Raw genomic sequence first — 9,818 nt, forward strand, 5'->3', positions numbered from 1 at the left:
GAGACAGACCCAAAGGGATGACATAGCCAGACGCTGAGCCACACAAGAGGAGAGAGAAAGGTGGAAACACGCGACTCCAATAGAGGGCTCAGATTCTCATAAAAAGAGACGAAACACGCATACACGGCAACCTGGAGAAACGCAGGACCGAGATCCCAGGCGACAGAGAGAGAAAAAGGGAAAGGGGAGCTGAAAGGGCAGACGCGGACAGCGCAGCGCGGCGGAGGCTGGGGGGCAGGGCGGGCGCCCCGGCAGAGGGCGCCCGGCCGCCCTCTGCCCCGCCGGGGTCACGGCGCCCCCTCCCCCGCGCCCTGGCCGGACTGCCGGGCTATTTTTACGCGCGGACACCGGACACCGGGCTGGGTCGGCGGCGGCGGCGGCGGCCGAGGCGGGGCCGCACCGGGCCGGGCGTCGGGGCCACACGTCCGTTCGCGGGTCGCCGGGGCTGCGCGCGCCATGGAGCCGCGGTGCCCGCCGCCGTGCGGCTGCTGCGAGCGGGTGGTGCTCAACGTGGCCGGTCTGCGCTTCGAGACGCGGGCGCGCACGCTCGGCCGCTTCCCGGACACGCTGCTCGGGGACCCGGCGCGCCGCGGCCGCTTCTACGACGACGTGCGCCGCGAGTACTTCTTCGACCGGCACCGGCCCAGCTTCGACGCGGTGCTCTACTACTACCAGTCCGGAGGGCGGCTGCGGCGGCCGGCGCACGTGCCGCTCGACGTCTTCCTGGAGGAGGTGGCCTTTTACGGGCTGGGCGCGGCGGCGCTGGCGCGCCTGCGCGAGGACGAGGGCTGCCCGATGCCGCCCGAGCGCCCCCTGCCCCGCCGCGCCTTCGCGCGCCAGCTCTGGCTGCTCTTCGAGTTCCCCGAGAGCTCGCAGGCCGCGCGCGTGCTCGCTGTCGTCTCCGTGCTCGTCATCCTGGTCTCCATCGTGGTCTTCTGCCTAGAGACGCTGCCTGACTTCCGCGACGACCGCGACGACCCAGGGCTCGCAGCAGTGGCCGCAGCTGGCCCGGTGAGGGGCGGGGCCTGGTGGAGAGGGGCGGGGTTGGGGAGGAGGTGGGCGGAGCTAGGGGATCTGGCCAATCATAAGGCGGGGCAAGGGGCTGTAAGGGGAAGGCCCCCCAGGGACGGCCTGACCCGGAGACCTCGCTGCTAAAGCTGGGCTGGAGGCGGGGCCTGAGGATCCGAGTAGGAGGACCTGCCCTGTCAGAAGGTGGGGTGGCCCAGGTGAGAAACCCGGCTGCAGAGGGCAGACCCCTTGGTGCAGGGGGCAGGAGGAAGATTAAAAATCAAAGCTGAAGGGACGAAGGAGAGCCTGAAGAATCCGGGGTCTATGCAGCTGGCGCTGACCAATGGGAAGGATGGGATGGAGGTGGTGAGCCCCAGGGCCTGAAGACAGTGAGCTGAGGTCTGGGGCCAGGGCCGGAGTAAGAGGAGAACATCACAAAGTAAGTCAGGCTGAGGGCAGTTAGTGGAGGGACCTGGGGTTTGGCCCGCAGAGAAGGTCTTTAGCTACATAGCCCGGGCTGGGGTTGCGGAGGGCAAGGAGAGGCTAGGCACCGGGGGGCGGGGCCAGGGCCAGGACCCTCCCCTTGTAGGAAATCAACGCTGGGGGCGCGAAGAGGTTGCACCCTACTCAAGCATCATTTCAGGAGTCCCTGCCAAGGAAGGGGCAGGGACCGCCTCTCCAGCCACCCACCAGGTCAGGAGACCAGAAAGTCGGCCACCCAGGGATGATCCCTGGGGTCCTGGGAAGGAGTCTAGGACCACCAGGTTGCTGGGGGCTTTGGGGCAGTGGCTACCGACCCATCTGTGAAGAGAAGTTGGCTATTTAAACAATGAATAAGATTGTCCCAGTGTCCCAGCCCTGGCCTGGCCCTCCCTGAATGTTTTCCTCTCTGCAGTTCCCTGCTCGGCTGAATGGCTCCATCCCTGTGCCTGGAAACCCACCCCGCTTGCCCTTTAGCGATCCGTTCTTTATGGTGGAGACGCTGTGCATCTGTTGGTTCTCCTTTGAGCTGCTGGTGCGCCTGATGGCATGCCCGAGCAAGGCGATCTTCTTCAAGAACGTGATGAACCTCATCGATTTTGTGGCCATCCTTCCCTACTTTGTGGCGCTGGGCACCGAGCTGGCCCGGCAGCGAGGAGTGGGCCAGCAGGCCATGTCACTGGCCATCCTGCGGGTCATCCGATTGGTGCGTGTCTTTCGCATCTTCAAGCTGTCCCGACACTCAAAGGGCCTGCAGATCTTGGGCCAGACGCTTCGGGCCTCCATGCGAGAGCTGGGCCTCCTCATCTTCTTCCTCTTCATCGGTGTGGTCCTCTTTTCCAGCGCGGTCTACTTTGCCGAAGTTGACCGGGTGGACTCCCATTTCACCAGCATCCCAGAGTCCTTCTGGTGGGCTGTGGTCACCATGACCACAGTTGGCTATGGAGACATGGCACCCGTCACTGTGGGTGGCAAGATAGTGGGCTCTCTGTGCGCCATCGCTGGTGTATTGACCATTTCCCTGCCTGTGCCTGTCATTGTCTCCAACTTCAGCTACTTTTACCACCGGGAGACAGAGGGCGAAGAGGCCGGGATGTACAGCCATGTGGACACACAGCCCTGTGGCACACTGGAGGGCAAGGCCAAGGGGGGCTTGGTGGATGGAGAAGTGCCTGACCTACCACCTCCACTCTGGGCGCCCCCTGCGAAACACCTGGTCACCGAAGTGTGAGGGACAGTTGAGGTCTGCAGGACCTCATACCTCCTTGGAGGGGAGGGAGGGGAGCAGGGTGGAGGGAAAGGCTGGGGGGGAGGGGATTGGGTTTAGGAAGAACTAGGTTAAGTGGTAATGAACAGGGGAACACTGAGTCTTGTTGGGTCTTGAGTTGTGTGGTTTGGCAACTCCTGTGGGTACCTCCTTAAGTATGAGCGAATGGCAGTGGGTTCTGTTGAGTTGTGGAGGACTCCATTGGTTCATATTGCATTGAGTTGTGCAAAGCTCGTGGGGCCTTTTGGGGTAGTGTTGAGATAGGTTTTGTCATACCATTTTGTGAGTTTCCTAGGTCAGTGTTAGGTTGGGTTGAGTTGTGAGTTTGGGTGAGTCTTGTCCAACTGCACTGTGCAGGATTCTGTGGTTTTATGGGTCCCCTAGGCCCATGGTGGGTCAAGTTAGGTGGTCACCCATGGCATTGTTGAGATCAACTGTGCGGTCATACATGGTGTTGAGTTCCGTTGAGACACGTTAGAAATTATGTGGCTTTGTGATTCTTCTAGGGCCATGTTATTTTAGGTTCTGTGAACTTGTGACTCATGTAGAAATGTGAAGAGTCACTTGATAGAATGTGAGCTTTCTAGGTCACATTGGGTTAAGTTGGGTTGGAATGGTTAGCCAAATGAGTCTTATAAGGTTCTGTTCAGTTGAGTTGTCTAGAGTTATGTGGCTGTAAGCTTTTCAGGGCCACACTGAATTGAGCTGTGTTGAGATGTACGACAACATGAGTCTTGTAAGGCCAGTTCATTTGGGTCATATGACTGTTCGAGTCTCATAGGGCCATGCTGGGTTGAATTACATTGAGTTGTGTCATTGTGCGTCCTGTAGGAATGTCAGGTTGAGTCGGACTGTAAGGATGAGTTCCATAGGGCTATGTTGGGTTATTTTGCATTTAGTGGTAGCACCAGGACCCAAAGGTAACAGTGCTGGGAGAGAATCGTGGATCAGGGAGCAAATGTGTGGCAGTGTAGACTCTGGGAGATGTACCAAGCTGGCTTCCCCCAAGTTACTCACTATAGTGGGTGGGGGGAAGGGGAGCTGGGTTCTGTATCCACGGGTTCAGGTGTTCATCCAGAGACGATTGGGGTGAACTAGGAAGATGTAGATGCTCCTTCTGTTTACTCACATCCACTTCATTTTGCCACCTAACCCCCTCCCCTCCTTGTCCTCCCCTGCAGTTTTACTCCCAGACCTGAAGGTCAGAGCCACAAGGGGAAGGGAAGGGGGAGAGGGGAGAAAACTGTGCTCTGTCCACACATGATGGAGAGACAGAAACTTCAAAAGGTGGGGCCCAGAGACCAGGAGAGGGATAACGACCCAGACAGAGGAAGAGATAGAAACCCGGAGAAGAGGAGACAGAGACCCAAAGAGAGAGGAACAGAGATCCAGAGTGACGGGAGGACAGAGACCAAGAGCAGGGGATAGAGACCAAGAGAGCAGTTTCAGGCAGCCAGAGAGGACATCGAGAGTTTGAGAGAGATTATAGAGTCTTACAGAAAGGGAACTGAAAAAGAAGAAAGCAGAAAAAGTCAGTGCCAGCTGGGCATGGTGGCTCATGTCTGTAATCCCAGCACTTTGGGAGGCTGAGATGGGAGGATCGCTTGAGGCTAGGAGTTCGAGACCAGCCTGGGCAACATAGTGAGACCCCATCTCTACAAAAAATAAGAAAAATTAGCCAGATGTGATGATGCGTGCCTGTAATCCCAGCTCCTCAGGAGGCTGAGGCAGGAGGATCACTTGAGCCCAGGAATTGGAGGTTACAGCGAGCTATGATCAAGCCACTGCACTGCTCCTGGGCGACAGAGGGCAATCCTGTCTCTAAAAGAAAACAAACAAACAAACAAACAAAAAAAACTAAAAAAAACTCAGTGCCCCTGAACCTGAGAAAGACACAGTCTCTGTTCCACGGAATCATAGAGATCCTAAACCAGGCTGATGGCCCCCTCCTCGCAGCTCAGGAAGGGTGTCAGACAGGCTGGGGGCTTCACTCTGTCTTCCAGGAGAGAAACCTGAGTCTCAGAGCAGGGGAGTGGCCTCCCCGGGTCACACAGCACATCCCTGGGGGCCAGGATTGTGGCAGGCTGCCTGCTCCACGTGTCCCCATCAGCCTCCTCGTACACAAGGGACCTCCCGAGTCCAGAAGCCTCATTTCTCACAGACAAGGGGACTGCGGCTCAGAGGGAAAAGTGTTACCCAAGTCTTGGAGCCAAAAATGTTCAGAGGTCTTTCAGAGCTAAAGGGCATTCAGAGAAGGGGAAGATGGTTGTCATCACTAACACATATAGGGCTTCCTATGTGCCCGGCATCATCCAAAGTAACTTTACTTGTATTAATTTATTAAAACCCACCCAGTGGTTTACAGAGTGTTGTTGTTATTTTTAGCTATAAACTCCCCACGGTTTTTTTGGTCAAATAAAATCTTCCTTAGAGGTACCAATGTAAAGCATCGCAGGGGAACTGGCTGGAGGGGAACAGGCCTCCTTTTGAGTCCCCCTCCATGACTCCAAATGCATCTACGGAATTCAGTTTGGAACCCCCTGCTTTAATCTAACCACCTTTGTATGCACCTAGAGAGAAAAAGGTACAGGTTGTGGGAGGAGTTTGACCACGGTTAAAAATAATATAACCTTTAGGTAGTCACTTCTCTCTGAAATGGAGAGAAAGCCACATTTAGGGACAGAAACAGAGACAGATCTCACAGTGACAAGAAACAAGGCAGAGTCTTAGAGGCACAGACCCCAGCACAGAAACCCAAAGAGGAGGAGACGTGTGGAGAGGAACCGAGACCTGGAGAGACGACAAAGACCCAAAGCAAAAGCGAGAAAGCCAAGGGCAAGAGAGAAGAGAGCAGAGGGCTGGGTGTGGGGACAGAGACCCCCAGAAGAGAGGGAGATACCCAGAGAGAGGGTGAATGGGACCCAGAGAGAGGGGGACAGAGACCCAGAGAGTCAAAGACCCAGAAAGAGAGGGACAGAGACTGTTTCCCAGCTACTTTTATTTGAAAACCATCCCTATGACCCCCCTACGACTGGGGGTTACACAGAGTCCTCCTGGTAGGGGGTAGGACCTGCTGGGTGTTTAGGGATGGGGGCGAGGAAGTGTGGTGAAGTCAGAGAGGTGACCTGAATGGATACCCAAAGACTGGGAAGTGGCCCTTCCCCACCTCCAATAAACAACTGGAGCTGCCTTCTGTGTTGCCTTGGCTGGGACGGGGAGGAGGAGAGGGGAACACCCTAATCCGGGGACACCCTTCCTGCCACCTTGCCATGCTATATTTAGGCAGAGGGAGGGATGTGGGATGACCCCCCAAGGCGGCGTCAGTTTTCCTTCTGAAAATAGCTCAGGGGGAGGGGAGCCCAGTCTCAGAGGTGTGGTAGGGTGAGGGCCCCTGCTGCCCATGTGACTGTCCCTGGACACTCAGGCTCCTGTGTCATCTTTCTTAGGGTCTCTTACTCCCTCTCGGGGGCTCTGTCACCCTCCTGGAGTCTGTCCCCTTCTCTTGGGGTGTCTGCCCTTTATCTCAGTCTCTGTCTTCTTTCTCTGGGTTTCTGCCCCCCTTCTCTCTCTAGGTCTTTGTCCCTGTCTTTCTCTTGGTCTCTCTCCCCTTTTCTGCATTTCTGTGCCTTGTCCCCGTCTCTCCCTTATCTGTCACTATTCTCTCTGTTTCTCTAAGAGCAAGTCCTTCTGTTCTTAAAACATATCTTTGTCTATCTCTGAGTCCTATGATACCTTGAATGTCTCTTATCTGAGCTCAGGACAAGACCCTCTCTCCCTAGTCCCCACCCAGGAAATTCCAGGGGAGAGGATGATGTGGGACAGCCCCCCCACATCCACTGTCTCCCCGGCCTCGGGCCTTATCACTGCCCAAGCCCAGCTGGTTAATGTCTGGCGTGGAGCTCCTGGGAAGTGGGGATGAGAGCAGAGGGTGGGAATCTGCCCCAGGATTGACACGGAATTGGCAAAAGACGGCAAAGGAATCTCAGACCCAGACTCCTGGGGCTAATGGAGAAGGGGGCTGGGGGCTGGACTCCTGAGACCGAGAAAGGAGGGGTCTGGGGGCTGTGTGCTCAGACAGACTCTTGGGCTGGGGAGGGGAAGAAGTGGCTGGGACCCAGACCCCTGGGTCTGAGAGAGGAGGGGCTGGGGGCCCGGACCCCTGGGTCTGGGGGAGGAGGGGCCGGGGGCCTGGACTCCCGACTCTGAGGCGGGCCGGCTTGAGCAAGCCTGGCCGGGCTTCGGAGGTCTCGGCACGCTCGTGCAAGGCGGGATCCCCCGGCCCCTCCTCCGCCGTCGGGCGCCGCCCCGCCCCCGACCCGGGCCCTGCGAGCGCGAGCAGCGAGGAGCCGGCGGGCCAGCGGCGTCCCTGCAGCCAGCGAGCGGGAGGAGGAGCTGCCGCCGCGCCCAGGGCGGCCGGGGCAGCCGAGCAGGGCGCCCCAGGTAAGAGCTTCCGCGCCTCCTCCCCCGGGATTGCGGCGTCCGGGTCGCCCTGCCCCCGGGTAGGGAGGGACGGGGGCGGGGCCGACAGGGGCGGGGCTTGGCGGAGGAAACTGAGGCAGGAGGGAAATGCCCCAGATGTGCAGCCGCTTCCCTGCAGAGGGGTCTCGGGAGTCTGGACCCTCAGCTCAGACCTTCTGGGGAAACGGGGGCCTGGGAGTCCGCATTTCTAAGAACCCGGGGAGGAGAGGCTTGAACTCCAGAACTCCTGGGTCTGAGGGAGGAGGGCGCTGGGGGCCGGGACTCCTGGGTCTGGGGGAAAAGGCAGCTGGGGACCCACACTCTGCCGGTCCTGGTCGGGTCCGCCTGCGCTCCTCTTCACTCCCACTCTTCCCATTTCGCCGTCTCCGCGCCAGGGCAGGCAGCCACTCCAGGTATGTGCAGGAGAAGTCTTGGGCGGGCCCTGGCCTGTCCTGCGAGGAGGGAACATTCCAACAAACAGCCTTGGGGACCCAGGGCTTCTCGAGTGTGGGCCCTCAGGGACCCGGGTGTCCAGGCAGTTCTGCCCCCGCCCTGTCTGGGAGATGAATGGGCCGAGGGGGATGTAATCTTTCCCAGCCTCCTTCATCCGCCGCCTCTCCCCTCCCGTCTCCTCCCCTCATCTGCTTCCCATCCCAGCCAGGAGCCGTCACCTGGGCAGAAAGGGGGCCTCTGGGAAGGGGCGGGGCTTTGCCTCTGGGTATCCTACACTCTCAGAGGAACTCTGGGAAGGGGGTGTTTGGGATTCAGGCCCCCTCCCCCGCTGCCTATGTAACCTGCCTGTTCTCTTCTTCCCCCTAGGTGGTTGCCCCTCCCTCTTCTGAGATGTCAGGAAGGAGGGAGCCACCTGTGTCCTCTACAAGGGCCCCCCGGAATCTGGGGGCCCCCAGCCACAGAGCTCGGAGGTGGAGGAGGTGCTGACAGGTCAGGTAACCACTGGCTGCCTATCCGTCCTCTCCACGCCTCCCTTTCCCAGGACCACAGGCTTCCAGAATGTTGCAGAGAACCTGCAACATCCACGCCCCCACCAGGCTCTCCCAGCCCCAGGTTAATTTCACACACAGGGAAAGTGATGCCCAGCCTGAGAGGGGAAGTATCTTGCCTTGTTAGTGGCAGTTTTGAGCTGAACTTGTTCTCCCTAGGATTCCAGATTATGGTCTTTCTCAAAAATTTGGAAGGTCACTGGGCATGGTGGCACACGCCTGTGGTTCCAGCTACCTGGGAGGCTGAGGCAGAAGGATTGCTTGAGCCCACGAGTGCAAGGCCAACCTGGGCAACATAGCAAGACCCCATCTCTTAAAAAAATTTTTTTGGAATGTCCTCCAGGCTACAGGACATAGGATTCCTCTGGTTGTAGAGGTGGGATCGCAGAGTGGAGTTGCCTAGACAGGGTTTAAGTCCCTCTGTGCCATTTGCTGGCTGTGTAACCTGGTCCAAGTCATTGTTGACTTCTTTGAGCCCCATGTGTTTCCCCATTTGTTGGCTATTAAGTAATAGTAGTTAAATAATCATTAGTCTAGAAGTTGGGCATCATCTTAGTCCTAGAGTATAGGGTCCCCCAAGGTTCTAGAACAAAGGCTTGGCCATGGTTCTGGTATCAGGCCTCCCATGAGGTCCCTAACTTCTGTCTCTCCTTAAATTTTTACCCTCCTCTCTAACCTGGGTCTCCTTCTCTGTCTCCAGGTGCTCCAAGAGATGCTCCCCCTCCCCTCATGCTCCCTTCCCATCCTCCTCCTCTTCCTCCTCCCCGGTGTCCCAATGGAGCCCCACCCCCCACCTTCACCATTGCCTCCTTTTCTAGCCCCTGAGTGGGACCTCCTGTCCCCCAGAGTAGTCCTGTCCAGGGGTGCCCCTGCTGGGCCTCCTCTGCTCTTCCTGCTGGAGGCTGGGGCCTTCGGGGAGCCAGCAGGCATCCCAGCCAACCGCAGCCGTCGCGGGGTGAGCGAGACGGCACCAGCAAGTCGCCGGGGTGAGCTGGCCGTGTGCGATGCAGTCAGCGGCTGGGTGACAGACCGCCGGACAGCTGTGGACTTGCGTGGGCGCGAGGTGGAGGTGCTGGGCGAGGTGCCTGCGGCTGGTGGCAGTCCCCTCCGGCAGTACTTCTTCGAGACCCGCTGCAAGGCTGATGGCACCGGGGAAAGTGGCCCAGGTGGGGGTGGAGGGGGCTGCCGGGGTGTAGACCGGAAGCACTGGATGTCCGAGTGCAAAGCCAAGCAGTCCTATGTACGAGCATTGACCACTGATGCCCAGGGCCGTGTGGGCTGGCGATGGATTCGAATTGACACTGCCTGCGTCTGCACACTCCTCAGCCGGACTGGCCGGGCTTGAGGCCCATGCCCAGGAACTGGTCAGGCCGAGACAGAACAAAGCTGGATGCTGAGGGACCTCACAGGTGGCCTGGCTGCTCCAAGGGCCTCAATTTGGGAACTTGTCAAATGATCACAAAATCACAGCTTTCTGATTTTGAGAGCTCAATCTGTGCAGGATGGGCAATGAAACTAAACGGGGTTTTGAAGGATGAATAGGAGTTCTCCTGGAGGAATTTGAGGGTAATAATGATGATGGTAACAATAATGGCCAGTATTTA

General features: G+C 58.2%; 2 protein-coding genes across 2 annotated transcripts; both read left to right on the plus strand.

Annotated features, from left to right (window-relative positions):
- Positions 1 to 326: 326 nt before the first annotated feature.
- KCNA7 (potassium voltage-gated channel subfamily A member 7) lies at positions 327 to 3,176 on the plus strand. Its single transcript, XM_045531203.1, has 2 exons — positions 327 to 1,011; positions 1,904 to 3,176. Exons 1-2 carry the CDS (start codon positions 457 to 459, stop codon positions 2,717 to 2,719), a joined length of 1,371 nt encoding a protein of 456 aa, XP_045387159.1. The 5' UTR covers positions 327 to 456; the 3' UTR covers positions 2,720 to 3,176.
- Positions 3,177 to 7,111: 3,935 nt separating this feature from the next.
- On the plus strand, positions 7,112 to 9,818 carry NTF4 (neurotrophin 4). Its single transcript, XM_045531204.1, has 3 exons — positions 7,112 to 7,195; positions 8,033 to 8,155; positions 8,915 to 9,818. The coding sequence occupies exon 3, from the start codon at positions 8,927 to 8,929 to the stop codon at positions 9,557 to 9,559; it is 633 nt and encodes a 210-aa protein (XP_045387160.1). The 5' UTR covers positions 7,112 to 7,195; positions 8,033 to 8,155; positions 8,915 to 8,926; the 3' UTR covers positions 9,560 to 9,818.

This window comes from Lemur catta, chromosome 19 (genome assembly GCF_020740605.2).
Source record: "Lemur catta isolate mLemCat1 chromosome 19, mLemCat1.pri, whole genome shotgun sequence".
Classification (NCBI taxonomy): Eukaryota; Metazoa; Chordata; class Mammalia; order Primates; family Lemuridae; genus Lemur; species Lemur catta.